Source organism: Episyrphus balteatus, chromosome 2, assembly GCF_945859705.1.
Source record: "Episyrphus balteatus chromosome 2, idEpiBalt1.1, whole genome shotgun sequence".
In the NCBI taxonomy this organism is placed as follows: Eukaryota; Metazoa; Arthropoda; class Insecta; order Diptera; family Syrphidae; genus Episyrphus; species Episyrphus balteatus.
The window spans coordinates 54,719,010-54,738,335 of record NC_079135.1 but is presented as its reverse complement, the minus strand read 5'-3'; the positions used below and the strand labels follow the sequence as shown (position 1 = coordinate 54,738,335).

The window sequence follows — 19,326 nt, the reverse complement described above, 5'->3', positions numbered from 1 at the left end:
GGAAGGAGCACAATGGTTTTCGACTTTGGACTTGAAGAGTGGCTACTGGCAGGTAGAAATCCATCCAGAAGATCGAGAAAAGACGGCTTTCTCCACAGGAAATGGTCTGTGGCAGTTCAATGTCATGCCGTTTGGGCTATGTAATGCCCCAGCTACTTTTGAGCGCTTAATGGAGTGCGTTTTAAATGGATTAACCTGGAAATCTTGCCTAGTCTATTTGGATGATGTCATCGTTTACGGGAAAACATTTGATGACCATTGTGAAAACCTAAAAGCTGTATTCCAGAGGCTACGAGAAGCGCATCTTAAGTTAAATCCAAAGAAATGTGCACTTTTCAAGACCGAGGTCAAATATTTGGGGCATATCATCTCATCCCAAGGAGTAATGACTGATCCAGAAAAAGTTGACACTGTGAAGAACTGGCCAACCCCTCAGGACAAGCATCAACTTCGGAGTTTCCTCGGTCTGGCAACGTACTATCGACGATTCGTAAAGGATTTTGCGAGAATCGCCAAAAGCTTGCACCAGCTAACGGAGAAGGGTAAACCCTTTAAATGGTCAGGTGAGTGTGAGAAAAGCTTTCAGGAACTGAAGCTGCGGTTATGTGAAGCTCCTGTGTTGGCCTATCCGACTCCAGGCAAACAATTCATCATTGACGCAGATGCAAGTAATGTTGGAGTTGGTGCTGTTTTATCGCAAGTTCATGACGGAGAAGAAAAGGTCGTTGCCTATTTCAGCAAGGTACTCTCGAAACAAGAAAGAAACTATTGCGTGACCAGAAGGGAACTTCTAGCTCTGGTATTGGCAACAAAGCACTTCCATAAGTACATCTATGGACAGAAGTTCCTTCTTCGCACAGATCATGGTGCACTAAATTGGCTTTTGAACTTCAAAAATCCAGAGGGTCAAGTAGCAAGATGGATCGAGATACTCCAGACGTATCAATGTCAGATTCAACATCGAAGAGGAAAGCTGCATTCAAATGCAGACGCATTATCTCGGCGCCCGTGCAAGCAAGACTGCAAGCATTGCACACGACTAGAAGAAAAGGAAGTTGTCGCTGTTAGAAGAACGAGAGCTGATCCCATTTGCGGCTGGAGTAATGAAGAACTCAGAATGGCCCAACAGGAAGATTCGGACATCGAACCCATCCTTGCATGGAAGGAACATCAAGAGAAACCAGAATGGGCCGACATCTCCGACCGAAGCCCCACTCTAAAAGCATATTGGGCACAATGGGACTCACTTCATGTGCAAGAAGGGCTACTCAGGCGTAAGTGGGAATCCGCAGATGGTAAATCCTATGTAATGCAGCTAGTCGTACCTCAGTCAAAGGTAAATGATGTTCTCCGAGAGATGCACAGTGGAATTTCTGGAGGCCATTTAGGCATCAACAAGACGCTGGAAAAGCTACGACAGCAATTCTACTGGTTACGTATGAGAGAAGACGTTGAAAAGTGGTGCCGAAAATGTGATACTTGTGCCGCTAGCAAAGGACCAGCTAGAAAAATCCAGAGCAAGATGCAGCAGTACAATGTGGGTGCACCTTTTGAGAGAATTGCAATAGACGTTGCAGGTCCTTTTCCCGAAACCAACAACGGAAATCGATACATCCTTGTAGTGATGGACTACTTCAGCAAATGGCCTGAGGCATTTGCCATTCCAAACCAGGAAACTAAAACAGTTGTGGATAAGATTATCATTCATTGGGTGAGCAGGTTCGGAGTACCCATGGAACTTCATTCCGATCAAGGAAGGAACTTCGAATCTAAGATCTTTCAAGAGGTTTGCTCACTCCTTGGCATCAAGAAGACGCGAACAACACCGCTTCATCCACAATCTGATGGGATGGTTGAGCGATTTAACAGGACACTTAAGGAACACCTGTCAAAAGTAGTCAATGATAATCAACGAGACTGCCCAACTAACAATTTAGTTTTCATTAGGTTCGATTTTTTCAATTCGGCAAGTTATAGCGGTCTTCAGACGGTAGCTGTTGGTGTTATGTAGCCATGTCATCTTTACCAAGTCTCTTCGTACAATAGAGGCGGTGGCACCGGTGTCAATTGTAGCCACGTGTTGTTTGTTGTTTATGGTCGCCTCCACTGTCAGACTTTGGTTGTCTCGTTTAGTCTGTGAGCATTGACCTATTATATATGGACTGCTAGTTGATTCTCGTTTCCATACAAAATTTTTGAAAATGTGGTTCAATGATTACTAGCGCCTGTGGAAGAACGTGGTAAATAGAACTCAGTTAGCGTAGCGACATCTTCCGTCAGATTGCTTGAACTACCATTTTTGTCCATAGAAACTAAGGCCATCTACATTTTTTTGCTATAAAAATCAGTAGCACCTGTCATCTTTGAAGTGTACTTTTTGACGTATTGGAAGAATTCTTTTCAATTTCAAAAAAAGTAGGTAAATAAAAATTTTTGTGAAACGAAAAATGTCGGTATCAAAATTAAATCTTGCTGAAAAAAGGTATTATTTTCAATTTATTAATGCTTGAAAGTTATTAAAAATTATAAATAATTCGTTCATCCTATAAAATAAATCAAAAATGTTCTTTTATCAATAATTTTCTATTTGTTTATTTTTCAGATGCAAATTTTTTATCACATGGAATTTGTCTTGGATGGAAGGCAGATTTAAAACCTGGACAGACGCCCCCATTTATATCCATAAGCCATCAACAACAGCATCAAAAACAGCAACATCAACAACAGCTACAGCATCATCAACTACAACAAATGCTGACTCCTGATATGATGCGCCAGTCCATTTTTTCATAAATCTCGGCTGCAGAAATCAATTCGAGGACAAGCACAAGATGCTAATATATCACACGGAATGAATGAAAAAAATAATGGACACAGAGCCTCCGCCAAAAGTACAAATATTGTCTGGCTCAATTTGAACAATCGCCTATACAGCCAGGACAGCATATGTCCGGAATGGGATTTAACGTAAAATTAAGGTATTGAATAAATACTTTAAATATGAGATTTTCATAGGGATTAATTACAAGTCACATTCAAATATTTCACAAATAAATATTAAAGTTATATAAATGTTTAAATTTGTTTGTAAAAATAAAAAAAAAAAATTATTCTTAAATAAGTTGAGTCTCTTTAATGATGAAGCACCATGGATGTTTATCTCCTTTAATTTTATATTTACTTCATTATTTAAGTATGAAATCCAGGAGACAATCCATAAGTAAACTGAGCCTCATGACTTCTCGTCAATTCACTTAACTTCTGTCGCTTATCAGCAATTAGAAAATCATCAATATCATCAGCCATTTCAAAATCACCTTGTTTGCGTTGTCTCTCAGTGGCGCTAACATTTGTCACAGCAGAACATGAATCATCTTCACATTCATTTGGCTGATATTGCAAATAGTTCGAATCAATTCTTTTCCCAGACCTACAAACAATTATTATTTTAGTTAGAATAAATAGATATGAAATATTTAATGTGTATATTTACATTTTCAATAGATGTGGATCAAAGGGGAACAATGTATCCAAAGCTTCTTCGGATTTTTCATTGGCAAACACTGTTGCCAATTTACGTCGAGCATTTCGTTCTAATATCGCATGACAATAAGCCAATTGATAGGCTTTTGTGACACCAGCAAATGCTGTTGCATTTATGGATTGAAATTACACGTCACCAATGCGGAGAGTTGGAGAGATTGAAGGAAAAGCAAACCTGCAAGAGACAAAAAGTTCAGAAAAAAATGGGTACCTTTTTATCCGCAGTTAAATCTCTGCTGCGAAAAGCTATCACATAAAAAATTGCTTGACAAACTGAAAAGAACACCAATTTTGTTTTAAGAGTGCCATTGGCACTATATTGGTCACAGCGCTGGATGTACTGATGTGCCCATTCACAGAGATCCTTAAGATAGTTTTTTAATACCCTGGAAAAGGAAAGAGTTAGAATTTGTTCGCCTTTTTAAAAAATGTTGTAACTCACTCAAGAGGCAATGTTTTTAATCGAGCTAAGAAGCTAGCAATATATCCTACGCTCGCTTGACGTATTATTGCCAATTCGTTGGGATCTTTCATTTTATTCCAAAAAAATTCAAGAAATTTCTCACCAAGGATATTCTAAGAAAAGAAAAAAAGTTATATTTCTTTCTAACATTTCGGAGTATGGAACTTACCTTAACTTGTACATGATGCGTGTTATGACTGGGCAATATCACATTATTGAAAGCCTCTTCAAGACACTTCAAAAACTCCTGAGCATGAGAAAGTGTTTTGGGGATTTTATCACCTTCATCTCCAATTAGTTCTTTCTTTGGATTGAATTGATCAAAGAATGCATACATGTTTTCCATACACATATCCAAAGTATGAGCCGTTGTCATTGGTAGAATTTCACGAGTTTCTTGTGGCGTCGTTGTTGTGGTTGTTGTTGCATCTTCCATTTTAAACATTTCCTCATCATTATCTTCATCATCATCCATGTCGTCTTCGTTTTCTTCCTCAAATTCAGCTTCTTCAATTTCACTTCGTGGTGCATTCCTCAAATTCAGCTTCTTCAATTTCACTTCGTGATGCATTCACATCAAGAATGAGCAGTTTTTGAACCAACACCTGTATCAGCCGCAACACATTGTGTATATATCCAGCCACAACAAGAGCAGGTTTCATTTTGCCCAAGGTTATTTTTGATGTTCCAATGATGTCCTCCTGGCATTGCCATCAAGAGTAACTTGCTGCAGCCGATGATCCAAGATGGTTACAACGACTATTCCTGCTCTTGGAATACCAGATGAATTGATGTCTCATCGTTTCACGTTTGATGTAAAACTCATCCCGTAATTCGGGTGTGGCTTATTCTGCATATTCGGTCTGGAGTTCTGCTGCCTCCGGAGAGTCCGATTTTCTTTTGAGAGATTTAGAGGGTTCCTATTGAGTTGCTGCTGGTAAAACTGATTTGATAGTCCATTTTTGTTAAATTGTTTTCTGAAATGAAAGAATAGAATAAAAATTTAAATTATAAAACTTGGAATAAAACTGTGAAAAGAATATATTAATATATTTTTAATTTTTTGTTACTTTTTATTCTTGGGAAACAAAATTCCTTTGACAACTTCTGCAAATAATTAAATTCTTGTTTTTTTTTTTTGACAAGCTAAAGTCACAAAACTAGATGTCAAATTACTATTTCCCGCTGCTCTACCAAGGGGCGCCACCATACTTGAACCTGGTCCTGGCAGTCCATATATAATAGGTCAATGTCTGTGAGACTTGAATTGTGGTTCTGGGGCCATCGATACCAGAAACCAGCTTCTGCCCCTCGAAGTTGGTTCTTACTCGTTTCGAATGGGAATCAAGCCGAGCATGAGTGTTAGTTGTATCGCTTACCTGTTGTTGGGCAATATTCCTGTGTCCACAGTGTTCGCAAGCAGTTCTTCTTGGTGGCAATCTGCACTGCCGCTGGAGATGTCCTGTCTTGTTACAGTTCCAGCATCGAGCAGCTCCGTCTCGCTGGTTTCTTTGGAATGCGAGTTTTTGACAAGAGCATTCCTCCACTGTAACTTCTCTTACCCGATGAAAGCCTTGAGAAGCCTGTTCTGCTGCTTCCATAGTGAGTGCAAATGCTAATGCTTCAGGAAGGGAACGTTTTCCAGCTGTTTGAATTGCTCGCTGAAGATTTATATCAGATACAGCACGTACAAAGGCTTCTGTCGCAAACTGATTGATAATGTCGTCTCCTGCTGTCGGATATGCCAGATGAGCTAACCTTTCAATATCTGCTTGGAGTTGTTGCAGAGTTTCTCCTCTTTTCTGGACTCTTGTATTGAGTTGGACGCGGAAGACTTCCTGCATATGGCCAACTCCAAAGCGTTTTTCAATGACCTGAACAAGAGCGTTAAAGTTACCATTCTTTTCTGGTGGTAAAGTTTGTAACAACTCAGCAGCAGGACCTCTAAGGGCCAGTTGTACAAATATTTAATCCGTGGTTCAGCAACTATTATCTTTTGATTTCCGTTTTAAAATTGAATTTTAGCATTGGTTCTAGGTGCATATAGGTTGAAATAACTAAATCCATCCTTGAACCAAAGTTGATCCACTGCTAATCCGCCGAAATCGGCGAGTTAAATTCCTGATCCGAGGCTGAACCACGTTTGTACAACTGGCCCTAAGAGCAAGAGTCAGCGCTATACATTTGTCTTCGTCATCCCAGCCATTTGTTGTGGCAGCTGCCTCAAACTGTTTCTTGTAGATCGACCAAGAACTTTGTCCATCAAATGTTGGTGGATGCATTTCCTTCTTCTTTGGGTACTCACCAGAACTTTCTCGGATCTTAATCTTCCGAACCTTGTCAAGTTCCTCAGTAATACTTTGCATTTTAACTTCCATTTTTTCAAATTTGTCATCCACTTTCTCGAGTTTTGCTTCAACTTTCTCGAACTTTTCTTGAGATTGCTTTTCAACGCATTTGATGGAAGCATCAATAGCAACGAACTTGTTCTCGATCGCGTCAAGCTTACCTTGGATGATGTTTTTCTGTTCATCTAATTTTTCGAGAAGATTCTGTTGTTCACTCTTTTGCTCGGTACGTTGTTTCTCAATTTTTTCGAGAAGATTCTGTTGTTCACTCTTTTGCTCTGTTCGTTGTTGTTCCATTTGTTCTCTTTGTTCATTGCGTTGTGTCTCAATTTGTTCAAGAAGATTTTTCTGTTCATCCTTTTATTCATTACGTTGTTCTTCCAATTTGGCAAGGAGAACAGCCACCATGGACGACATATCGGAAGTATTACATACTTGTTCTTCTGTCATTTCAACTTCGAATTGAAATGTATCCAAATTTTCGTTCTTCTGGGTTAAATAATCCTGCAGACGAATAATGAGGTCATTTTTCGATAAAGCAGTAGGAAGACCTCGCTTAGTTAATTCCGCCTTAAGCTCAGTCAAACTTAACTGATTTAGGTCCAATTTATTCACACTCCATTAAATTTAAAGTCGCCATTAAAAAAGGGAAATTTTAAAATTTGTATGCGATTTGACAGTTTTATAATTTTTAATGGAGCCTTTAAAAATAATGGAGAGTGAATAAATTGGGCCTTAATGTTTTACCCATTTTAACTTTTTAAAATGCGAGCACTTTTAAGGCTTGGCCACACCGGAGGGTATGCGGTAGAGGTACGGGTAGCGGTAACGATATTTGTATGAAAAAAATTCCACATCTGAACGTTGATATGTCAGTTTGGAATTTTTTTCATACAAGTACCGTTACCTCTACCCGTACCGCTACCGCATACCCTCCGGTGTGGCCAAGCCTTTACTTATTTCAAAATGTTTTACACTTTGTTTATTTTTAAAACACACGCGCAATTTTTATTTTATTCGTGAAATTATCTGATTCGCACAAATAAATAAGTTTTATTCCACTTTTCTGACATCAATGGAATGTTTTAATCCGGGTTCACAATAAAACTTATTTAATTTCCACTTTATTTCAACTCAATTTACTTTTATTATTTGCTCAAACAAACACACTTTTAAATCACTCTATTTACCACTAGCAATTCGCAACACTTTATTTCACTTTGTACTGTACTCTTTCACTTTCAAGATTAAACTGTGTCCGGTCGGTGTCTACGCTGCCCTTTTATACCGGAATTTCGAGATTCGAGAATGTCTTCGAAGGTTCTCGTCTTTGCTTCTCGAAACTTCCTTTCCAGGAGGGGGCGCTTCATACTTCCAGTCTAGTGGGATATTTTGGGATGTGTTCAGAGGGCACAGTACACATAAAAATTTAATATATTCCGAACTGACATTGGTCGCCAAATTGTCAAAACATGACAATTTGGCGACCAACGTCAGCTATCGAATTCTTAATAGGGGGGTTCACATTGACTAACTTACCGGACAGACCAGCCGCCGTTTGGTCTGATCTGATGCTGTTTTGATAGTGTGAACACCCATCCGACGACCTGTCCGGTTTGCCGGATGGTTTTCAAAAAATTTTGATTTTTTGGTGGTCGGACGGACATGTTACTCAATTGAACGACATGTCTGTCCGGCAGACAGTGATAATCCATTCTCTTGAATTTGAGAGCAGAATAGGTGAAAGATACATTAAAAATAAGATGAAAAATGGGTTTTGATGAAAATTGTCTGATGAGTGTGAACGAAAAATATAATTCAGCCATCAGGCCAAATGACAATGGGTCTGTCCGGTAAGTTGGTCAATGTGAACCCCCCTAATTGTTTTAAAATACCGACGAAAAACGCACAAAAACCGAAAAATCACGCACAACACTAATTTTTTAACAATTATCGACCATTTTCCGCGAAGAAACACCAAGAAAATTTGTTATTTTTCAATTTATAATTATTTTAAATGACATTTTATAAATTAAAACAAAAACAAATTTCCTGTTTACTGCGATTAAAATATAAAAATCAAAGGCCGATTTGACAGATTGGTGCCCAATGTTTGACAAACAAATTTTGACAACGTTCGGAATATATTACCTTATTATGTGTACTGTGTTCAGAGGGTAGGTAATTTCTTAATTATTAAAGGTGAGTTCACATTTCTACCTTTGCAGTAGTAGGTAGTGTGTTCAGACTTTTATCTTAAAAGTAGTTCAGTAATTCATCGTTACAATACCTTTAATTAAAAATAAAAAGTTATAAACTTTTGATTCTTCGTTAATTTGAATTGGTTTTTATTTATTTTGAGTTTATTTTTTTTTTCTAAATTACATTTAAAACAAATTTATATGTTAAATTGAAATTTATAAATAATTTTTCACTAAAACCTAGTACGCTTCGACCTAAATTCTAACTTTCATTCAAAATTCTCTCCCAAATTTAGCCGAGCTAAGATTTAACCGGGGATCTAGGCTGAAAAGTTAGAGCTGATTACATCTTGGCAAAAATCCTCATCAAGGTTTCAGCACGGTTAAAATTTGGAGTGAATTTTGTATGAAATCTTAAATTTAGCGTGGTTTGCGTATCAGTCTTAATCGCCCAGTTTTGAGAAAACATATGAGATGATTTCGATCAATTTAACATTCTAAATAAGATATTCTGCGAAATGATCTCATTTGGGCTTTAGTCGAAACAGGCTTTAAGAATAGTGATTTAAACTATTTATAAAATTCAATTTATCATATAAATTTGTTTCATGTGTAATTTCAAAAGGTTTGATTTCACAAGGAACAAACTACTTCTTTTACGTACAAATTTCACCACTTAATTACGTACTTCTAGATTCGAGAAGCCATGGGTTGTAGCAGTACGGATATAACCGGTGAAATAAGTACTTTTAAAGAACAATTTTCAGTGGTTTTTCTGTATCTAAAAAAGTACTGGCAAATATACATCACAAGTACTTCCAGATGTGCTTCGCTGATGCACTTTTGAAGTACATTTGTCTGTACTATTAATGGAGGGGAAATTTATTTCATCTTGCATGCAAGAAAGAGATAGCTGCTTCACGTATTCTTATATACAGAAAGTATATAACTGAGTTTCTTCCCGAGCTCCTATCTTTTTTCAGTGGAAAAGAAGTACTTCTTTTACGTACATATTTCACCGGTTTTTTCTGTAGTTCTGCGTTTGCTGGGAATATGCTTCCACCTTAATACAATACTTCTAATCGCAAGTAGCGCCACGCGGTCAACTTTGATTTAATCACATCAACTTGACATTTGTTGTTGTCGTGTTTTAATCCACGATTTTGACGCAGCTGACGTGTTGCTAAAAATTTATTTCTTGCTATCATCGTCCCATAAAAAGTGTTTTCAATATAAAAATTATTTTTTTTTCTTCATCCAAAACTAAGCAAATGTAATTTCTTAGCTCACCTTAAACTCCTATTGTATTCAAAATTTGTGTAAAATTAAAATAAAACCTCAAAAATGGCACTCCTTACAATGATAGCACGAGTAATTGATGGTCTTCCACTGGTCGGCACTATGCAAGATGACGAACAAGTAAAAGATTATTGTTTTGCACTTTTTAACAATAAATAAAATTATATTTTTCTTTAACTCAGTCTGGTCGCAGCATATTAGAATACCAAAACCAAGCAAAAATGCTTTTTAGGAAATTGGGATCACACTCGCCAGCACGATGCAGTATTGAAACAGGACCTTATCTATTCCAGTAAGAATAACAAATAACTGATTATTTAATGATAATTTACTTCTTATTTCTAATAAAGCTATTTAATTGAAAACGATGTATGCTATCTTGTTATGTGCGATAAAATGTATTCAAAGCGATTAGCATTTAACTATCTTGAAGATCTTGCCCAAGAGTTCCATGGGACGTATGGTAGACGAGTTAATTCAGTGACTCGTCCTTATGCATTTATCGAATTCGATGTTTACATCCAAAAAGCCAAAAAACAGCTAACAGATAGAAGAAGAAACATAAATACAATCAATACACAATTGCAAGATGTCCAGAGAATAATGGTAAGAACTTTTTTAAAAATGTTTTATTTATTAATTATAATCAACAAATTAGAAATCAGCACACATTCAAAAAGATCAAAGGTTAACATTTATTTATGCTAATATCTATAGCAATACTTAAAGGTCTGTAGGAATGAAATGAAACCACTTAATGAAGTTTTTTTTTTTTTTTAATTTAATTAATTTTAGAAGAGGGCACATGTTAGTTTTGTCTATTTTTCTGAAGACGACAACAGGAAATTACTTTTAAACATTCATACAAACCTAAATAAAATTGTTTATTTCCTGTTGAGCCTTACCTTCTTACTAGAGTTGGTCACTTTAGTTCATTTGAGTGATCGATCACTTTAGTTCAAATCACGCTACTGAACTAGTTCTGAACTAGTTCATTTTAGTTCAATTTATTTTAATCACTCCGGTTTTGTTAGAATTAAAAAATAAAATTAGTTTGTACAAACTGTATCCAAATTTATGTAAAATTGACGCATTCTACATAATAAAACAAATACAACCTAAAAGTAACAGATATGTACATATTTTATTTTCTATAAAAATTCTTAATTTCGTTCATATACTTGTCGAGCTTTCTGGTTCCTGAAGAAAGTCTATAAGAAGTACGTTTTGCTTTCATTAAATCGAAATTATAGTAATGCAAGGATGCTACTTGTTTTTTGTTCTTGCTCAGAAATAAGAGTAAGTGGTGCTTGAAGAAGAAACGCTGATAGATACTGGCGCAAGCGACCTTTTGTTTTAAAGACATCTAAATCTTGAGGTAGAGCAGAAGAACTGATTTCGCTCAACAAAGAATTGGATGCAATTTAATATGCCTTTAGGTTTCTGCACCCCTTCTTTAAACGTCTGTCGGGTTAAAAGGGGCTGTCGTCGTATAAGACAAGGAGACAAGGACCAAATTTGAAAATTCCCTTTACAGATGGGACTTCCTTTCACCCAAAAAATATATAAAAAAAATGATATGTAAGATGAGCGCAAGCTGTTTTGTAATGTCATATTACGACTGCTTTAGGTTGCTGTTTAGTTTGTTGAAACAAATCTTTTTCGCTATTCGCGAACTAAATTGAACTATGTAAGTAAGAGCCAATTTTTCAATCTTCTAATAAACAGTCAGTTAACTGTTCGACGAATAAAGTTATTAGGCTCATAAACAATCAGATAAAAACATTGAATTTTTCAATCAAGAATAATTTATTCTACAGAATAACAAAAAAAAATTGTCAAATTCAAAAATATTTAATATTAAACGTCATTTTTATTCATGATTGTTTTTGTTTTCTTGTGTTCCACTGTATTTTTTTCAAAATTATTTCAAAACAGCTTTGACATTGGCCCTTAGGGCCAATTTTTCAATAGTCAGTTAAACAGTCAGTTAGTACTTATTACTAAGGATAGAGAAAAAATCAATTTTTCAACAGGCAGATATAGCTTATTCCTAAGAATAAATCTATCTGCTTCTTTCAGAGACGAATAAAATTATTCTAAGGAATAATCTCAATAAAAATATTGTGTCAGTTGTCAAAGCTGTTTTGAAAGAATTTTGAAAAAAATACAGTGGAAAACAAGAAAACAAAAACAATCATGAATAAAAATGACGTTTAATTTTAAATATTTTTGAATTTGACAATTTTTTTTTGTTATTCTGTAGAATAAATTATTCTTGATTGAAAAATTCAATGTTTTTATCTGATTGTTTATGAGCCTAATAACTTTATTCGTCGAACAGTTAACTGACTGTTTATTAGAAGATTGAAAAATTGGCTCTAAGTGAACTAAGTTCACCAAGATGAACTAGTTCACTGAACTAGTTCGTTCGCGAACTACACAAGCCTACTTCTTACAACTCGTTTCAAATCAAAAGTCCTAACTATGAGTTTATTTTCTCCCTTCCAATAAAATTGAGAACAAAAAAAAAAACAAAACCCAATTTTATTGGCTCATTGCTACACATCAACTCAAAAATAACAACAAATCATGGTTGTTTGAATTAGAGCAATTTTTTCAATAGTCAGTTAAACAGTCAGTTAGTACTTATTCCCCAGATAGAGAAAAAAATCAATTTTTAAAATCGTGTGTGAATTGCGTTAAATAGTTAAATTCGTGTTAAATTTTTGACACTAAAAACAAAACCATCTGCAAAAAAAAATTTAACTCAAATTTAACCAGGTCCCAGAGCCCAATAAATTTTTAACAGCTGAAAAATCAAAGCTGTTTTGAAGAAAATATCGATACAAAAAACAGCGGAACACAAAAAACAATTCTGAATAAAAATGACGTTTAATTTTGAATAATTTTTAATTTGGCGTTTTTTTGTTATTCTGTAGAATATATTTTTCTTGATTGAAAAATTCAATGCTGTTATCTGATTGTTTATGAGCCTAATAGCTTTATTTGTCGAACAGTTAACTGACTTTATTAGAAGATTGAAAAATCGGCTCTTAATGAAATGCTAGAGAAAACAATCAACAAACGAAAAATCTGAATTTGTTTATTAATGATTATGGTGATGACTCCAAAATAATAGAAAAATAATGAGAAGATATTTGCTGCTCGATTATACAAATAAAAAGATGTGAAAAGAGTTTTCAATTTTTAATCATCATCGGAACTTGAATTGCTGTCATAAAAACTCCATATTTCTGATGAATCTTCACCCGGTCTCATGACAATATCTTCGGTAAAGTTATTCCAAACGATAAATAATTATTTTCACTGCTAATGGCCTTATCACAAGTTTTTTTTTTTTTTCATTCTTCAGTAGTTATTTTTTGAAACTCCGCTAATATTTAAGTGTCATCCAACTTAAAGCTGGTATTTCTGGCTGCAATTCGCGACAAGACAAATCCCCATATATTTTCAATAGGATTCAAGTCCGGCTGGTATGGTGGCAATCGTAGAACCTATTGGCCCACTGACCTTATATTGTCATCAATAAGATGCTAAGAATTGCATTGATTTTTAAGTACTAAACCATAGAGCTCAATTTTAAGCATCGTTGAACTGTGATCTATGTTTTTTTCGTTTAACCAATTGATAAAAGGTCTATTTTTTCGGTGATGATGTTGGGTCTTTCTTTTCAATTTTATTGTGATAAGGAGCATTATTCATTACAATAACCGAGGGCTCTTCAAGTTGGTTTAACACTCTACTTAACCATTTTGAAAAATTTTCATAATTCACATCATTGTGATAGTCTCCTGAAATAGACCCAGACTTAAAAATAAGTAAAGCATCTTTCACAAACCCTTTTTCTCCACCAGCATGAGTAATTATTAAGCGAGGTCCTTTTCCAAGTCCACGAACTTGGTCTTGTGTGCGAACTGTGGACGTATGTTTCGTCAATATAGATAACTCCATATCCTTTTTCCCTGAACTCTCTTATTCTCGGAATGTAGTTCATTCTTAAAATTTTTATATCCTCTCGTTCACAAAGGATGCTTCAGATATTTTTGGTTTATAAAAACCTAAATTCCTTATTTTTTAATACTCTTCAAAGAGATGTTTTGCTAATTGTGAGTCCAAGCTCATTATAAATTTTGCTTTTTAAACTTGCTAAGGTCACAATTTGCTTATCAAAAATGTGAAGCGTGTAAATTATAATTTAATTTCTTCAAAATTAAAATTCTCTATGTCGGTCACCCAGCGTCGATGATGCCTTTTTTTCATAGGAGACTGCACCGTTCCCGACTCATTAAACTCCTTTACAATCCTATAAATGTTTTTTTCGGACAATCCAGTAAGCTTAGCAGTTCGTCTTCTAGCTTATACTATGGGTGTCAATCCTTCACAAAGGTCTTCATCTTTCTTTTTTTCTTCATCTTTCAATAAAGTTCAGCTTCGTCATAAATTTTTCCTTTCAGTGAGCGAATGAGTAATTTTTATTTTGCTTAATTTTCCATGGGGCTTTTGATTTGAAACGTCCTGTACTTAAGGTGACCATCGCCTTAAGGGGGCGTACAATCCATTCTGGATTTGGGACTCCAGCCGGCCATGTTCTTAACTAGCTGCTTCCAGTTTCGCACACCAAGTTAATTAAGGTCCCCTTCTACTTGGGTGAGCCTTCGTCTATACCATATAGCAAGGCTGGGATGTTGAGAGTCTTGTTTAGGGACACCTTAGATGCTCTAGAGATGGCTTTGCTGGCCGATTGCCTTCTCAAACCAAAGTCGCAGCTGTTGGCAAGGGTAATTCTTCGTTTGATTTCAGCGGAGCCTAGGTAGGCGAAGTCCTTTACTACCTCGAAGCTATGGCTGCCCATGGTGACCTTTTGTTCAATACATCGGTATAGAGTGTCGTTTTTTGACGAAAGCATGTACTTGGTTATGCCCTCATTGACATTTAAACTCATTTCGACTTCGATGCTTACAAAAGCCACAATAACATCACGCTGTGTTCTTTCAATTATATATTATGTCAATAATGTTGGCATATTTAAGCTGCTGGACGGACTTTAGAAAGATTTGACTTATGGTGTTGACGTTAGTGTGCTGTATAATTTTAAAGGAAGATGTTAAAAAAGTCGCATGACAGCGCGTCGCACAGTGGGGCAGTCGATTTGTGATATTAATTACTTCTACTAATAATAAGACATTTTTTGTCACTTTATTTGGTTTTGTAACTTAAGTTAAAAGTCTTCTTGAATTTTATGCACTTTTTTCCATTAAAATTTTTATTTTTCTCCAGGAAATTAAGTAAGGGGACAAAATCCTAATACATTTGAAAAAACCTATAATGTTGAATTATGTTTTTTTGTTTAAAAAGTGAATTTTATTTTAAGAAATAGTTCTTCAGTTTAACCCAAGAACCTCTCGTTCCGGTGGAGGGGCAATTTTCTGCAAATTTAACCTTAAATTAAAATAAAAACATAAAATTAAGAAAAAGACCTAGAATACTATACAATTGCTTTATTGAAAGCTTATTTTGCATTCTTTCAAATGTTTTTCGATTTAAGTAGTTTTCGCAAATACTTTTTGTAAAACAAAATTTCAAATCAAAACTTTGAAAAAAATTGTCAAATTTGAAATTAATAATAAATTAAATTAAAAAATATTGTAATAAAAAAAGTAAAAAAAAAACACTAACTTTATATAGCAAATCACCCTGTTTCACGAAACTTTTTATAATAAAATAAAATTAAAAAAAAAAAACAACTTTAAAAAAAAACATTGTTTATACGTAATCAGTGCATGATTGAATTTTTTAATATATTTTAATAAAAACAAAAAAGCACTTTCTTTAAAATCGTTTTTTGAAGTTCAAATTTTCATTAAAAATATTTTAGGCAAATATTTAGCAAATTTGTTTATATGGGCTTACAGAGTAATTACTTATCATGCTTTCTCTATTTTTATACTTGCTAAATATTTGCCTAAACAGAAGATTTTGAGAAAAAACTTTAAGATGTGTTTCAAAAAATTCATTATTTTCTCATTCAATGTTTAAATATTAAAAACTGAATTTTTTCTTTTAAAACTCTCAACTTCAACCGCATGACTTAACATAAATCAAAGACTTTGAACAAAACAAATTTGCTCATCTTACAATTTTACTGTTAAGTTTAGAACACGTGATCTTTTTTTCCCATAACTTTAGTTTAAAAAATAACCTTTATATCACAACACTATATGGGGCTGACCCACTGTGCGTCGGCTTGCCTAAAACCTGTTCCTGAGTTTTTTTTCTTCAAAGATCTGCCGTAATGTGAATTTTACGTTCAAATATTACGGCGGAGAGGATCTCTGTTATTGGCGCAGTTCAGAGAGCCTCCTTTCATAAAGATCGTGTACACAATGAGATTCTATTCTGCGGGCATGCTTTCTTCCGACCATATTCGGCATATGAGTTGATGCATACTCCCAACCAGGTAATTTCCTGCTGGTTTAAATAATTCGGCAGTAATGCCGTCTATTCCAGCAATTTTATTGGACTTTAGGTTGAATTAGAAAACTTAAACAAAAATGTTTTAGTTTTGTGGACTTCTAGAAATAAATTCAATTTTGTTAGTTTGTTTTGACTTGTAGTCAACTAGACATTATTATTTTGGACTACAGGTCAAAACTTCCTTCATTTTGATCAGGTCGTGGGGCCGTAAATGTTGGCTTTCAACGTCAATGTTGAATGATGCAATCTACCTTTATGCGGAGTTGGTTTCATGATCGCCATTATAGAGATTTCAGTAGCGATTTTTCCATATTCTCAGCATCGCTTGCTCCGATGTTTCCTTTTTGGTTTTTGAAGACTTCAGTTCTAGGTTTATAACCTTGAGATGGTCCTTTTAATAAAACTTCCAAACCTCATTACTGCTATAGCATTCCACTATTTCCTCGGTCGCTCCTTTCTTTTTTGGCCTCTTTTTTCTCTTGAGAAACCGATGTTGCTGCGTTTTTTTTTTCATTTGTAGAGCTCATTAGCAGCTCTGGTCCTTCTCTGCAGCAACGCTTTGTATGCTTTCTTGTTAACTACATGTGCTTTCCGACACTCATTTTTAAACCAGGCGTATCCTTGTGGTGACCTAGTGAAACCCAGTAGTTCAGAGGCGGCATTTCTGATGGCTTCTTGGCAATGTTGTGGCAGACAAACCTAATTCCCAGAAGCAAGATAAAAGCAATTGGTCCAAACTAGAAAATCAATTGTTTCTGGAAAAAAGATTGGGGACATCAGGTCTATATGGTTCGTGATTTTTATCTCCAAACTTATCAGAATCAATCAAATGCCAAATCACTGGCACGAAACTGCTATAATTACCGCATGTCACTATGTATTTGTTTTGGTTAAATCCGCCACAGATTAACCAGTGAATACAAATCTAGGGTGAGATTCTGTATGGCGAAAACGAACAATCGTTTTCGTGTGTGTTTGTTTAAAAGCCAGATTTTAAACAATCTTTCCCGGTATAAGCCTTTTAAAAAGGACCATTTTTGTTTTAAATGGTATTATTTAACAAATTTGTTGATTTTGTTATACCTTTATTGCTTTGAATAATTTGATTAGAATAATTCATTAATGTAAACAATTATTCTTATTAGGTACAAAATATCGATGATGTTTTACAAAGAGGAACAGTTTTATCAGGTAATTGAAAACCTTACCTCAATTCTTATTTATTTACAATAATAAAAAAAAAGTCAATAATACATTTCATTCCAGAACTTGATACGAAAACTCAAAACCTGTCAATGATGTCGCAGAAATATAAAAAAGATGCAACATATTTAAATCGTAAATCTATGTATGTTAAGGCAGCAGCTGCTGGAATTGTTCTTGTAGTGTTTATATTATATTTTTGGGTATTATAAGGAAAATAGAAAAGAAAAACAAAGAAGCTATATAAAAAACGAACACACTGTGCATAAATTATTTTTAAAAAATATATTACATTAAAAATTCAAGAAAAACATTTCTTATAAATTATAATAGCAAAGCTGATAAAATTGAGGTATTTACGTTCAACGGAATACCTTTAAAACCTTATCAATATTAATTTAATTTTTTTTAAATTCATTTTTCAGTATAGTTAAGGTTTTTTCTTTCTTCATGAATGAATGGAAATTAATTTACAATAAAAATTCAAAGATGAAGCATAAAATCATCTTTTTCTGTAAGCAGAACTGCAGCTAGGAATTTCTTCCTCTTCAGTAATGTTTCCGCCGTCGGAATCTGACGATGAAGAAATTTCATCCCAAAGTTTTTCATCGGAGAAAAGATAGTTGCTTGGTTCTTTTTCAAGTTGTTCTCGTTTAATGCGTCTTTCAGCGCGCTTTTTCTCAATCAATTCTTTTTCAAGAATTGCTTTAGTTTTCTCCGGTTTGTCTTTTTCGACAAGTTTATCCATTGTTTTTCGATACGAATTATTTTCCTCTTCAAGGTCATCATCTAAAAGAGAAAAGGATAAAGTTGTTATGTTATTTGATCATGTGTTACAAACGAATGATTCAAAAATCACTGACAGCATCACAACCGAAACCGTTTGTTTAAAATATCATATTGCAGCATTTTTGCAAAATATATTGTGCACTTGTAGACACGCCAGTTTTTTTACAATTTCCGTTTTTTTAACTTTCTCTGTTCTACAACTCAGTAGCTACTCATTTTTTTTATTTTATTCGAAAAATAAAAACAAAACGAATCCTAACTCGTGTTATTTGTATTTTTTTTTTGTAAATAAAATAAAAAAATGAATAGCTAATGAGTATTAGAAAAAACACGGATAATATTATTTTACGTTCAGGTTCAAAAAAAATGTTTTGAAAAATCGTAAAACACATTTCTTTCAAACGCAAAATATTTTTGGAATCATTTTGACGAAGTAAGGCGAAAATTTAACAAAATGAACTATTGAAGTTTACATAATCGTATAGATTATCAAAACCAAAGTAAAATGATGGTATTCAATTGAAAATACTCAAGTACTCAATACTCAAATGTGACGGAAAATGTTTTTCAAATCAAATGAAAAATTACTAGACTAAGCACCACATACAAAAATGGAATAAAGGAGTCTGATGATCGGATTGGCATCCATGAAACCGTACTGTAACTCTAGCCATAAACACTTGGTGGTAGCACCTTCAAGATGTTGTTGTTGTTCAAAGATTATAATGGAATTATATACCACTGCAAGTATGGAAACATACGAAAAAACTGAAACTCAATTGAAAATGATTTTTTAACATGTGTAACGTAAGTAAAAAGAAGAGTAGGCCTAAAAACTCCTGATACAAGCAAATGCAAAAACACCAGCATTCAGTTGGCCTCAGAAATGGAACAATACAAAACCGGGAGGCTTGCCGTCGATTTCTGAGTCCCTCGACATCGAGATCCTAACAGCTCCAAGAAAAGGAAGAAGAAGTAACCC

General features: G+C 34.5%; 2 protein-coding genes and 1 pseudogene across 3 annotated transcripts in view; 1 reads left to right on the top strand and 2 right to left on the bottom strand.

Moving 5' to 3' along the window:
* Positions 1–3,151: 3,151 nt before the first annotated feature.
* On the bottom strand, positions 3,152–5,210 carry LOC129912092 (RNA polymerase I-specific transcription initiation factor RRN3-like; annotated as a pseudogene).
* A 4,495-nt stretch (positions 5,211–9,705) lies between these two features.
* LOC129912091 (vesicle-trafficking protein SEC22b-B) lies at positions 9,706–17,868 on the top strand. Of its 2 annotated transcripts, none has more exons than XM_055990199.1 (5): positions 9,706–9,974; positions 10,037–10,146; positions 10,205–10,460; positions 17,498–17,543; positions 17,619–17,868. In XM_055990199.1, the coding sequence occupies exons 1-5, from the start codon at positions 9,900–9,902 to the stop codon at positions 17,765–17,767; spliced, it is 636 nt and encodes a 211-aa protein (XP_055846174.1). In that variant the 5' UTR covers positions 9,706–9,899; the 3' UTR covers positions 17,768–17,868. The 2 variants fall into 2 exon arrangements, with proteins under 2 accessions (XP_055846174.1, XP_055846175.1); XM_055990200.1 differs by having other exon boundaries at positions 17,597–17,679.
* Positions 17,616–19,326, bottom strand: part of LOC129912089 (box C/D snoRNA protein 1) — a 7,437-nt gene continuing 5,726 nt past the window's right edge. The window contains exon 3 of the mRNA XM_055990198.1: positions 17,616–18,344. Coding sequence (XP_055846173.1) covers positions 18,058–18,344 — 287 coding nt within the window. The 3' untranslated portion in view covers positions 17,616–18,057. The remainder of the gene's footprint in view (positions 18,345–19,326) is intronic.

What these genes read in the sequence shown, in the direction of transcription:
- LOC129912091 (XM_055990199.1), top strand. Translation starts at nt 9,900, where the DNA reads ATGGCACTCCTTACAATGATAGCACGAGTAATTGATGGTCTTCCACTG. An exon ending in ACAGGACCTTATCTATTCCA is followed by an intron (nt 10,147 to 10,204) that starts GTAAGAATAACA and finishes TTTCTAATAAAG; the next exon opens with CTATTTAATTGAAAACGATG. An exon ending in AAGAGGAACAGTTTTATCAG is followed by an intron (nt 17,544 to 17,618) that starts GTAATTGAAAAC and finishes ATTTCATTCCAG; the next exon opens with AACTTGATACGAAAACTCAA.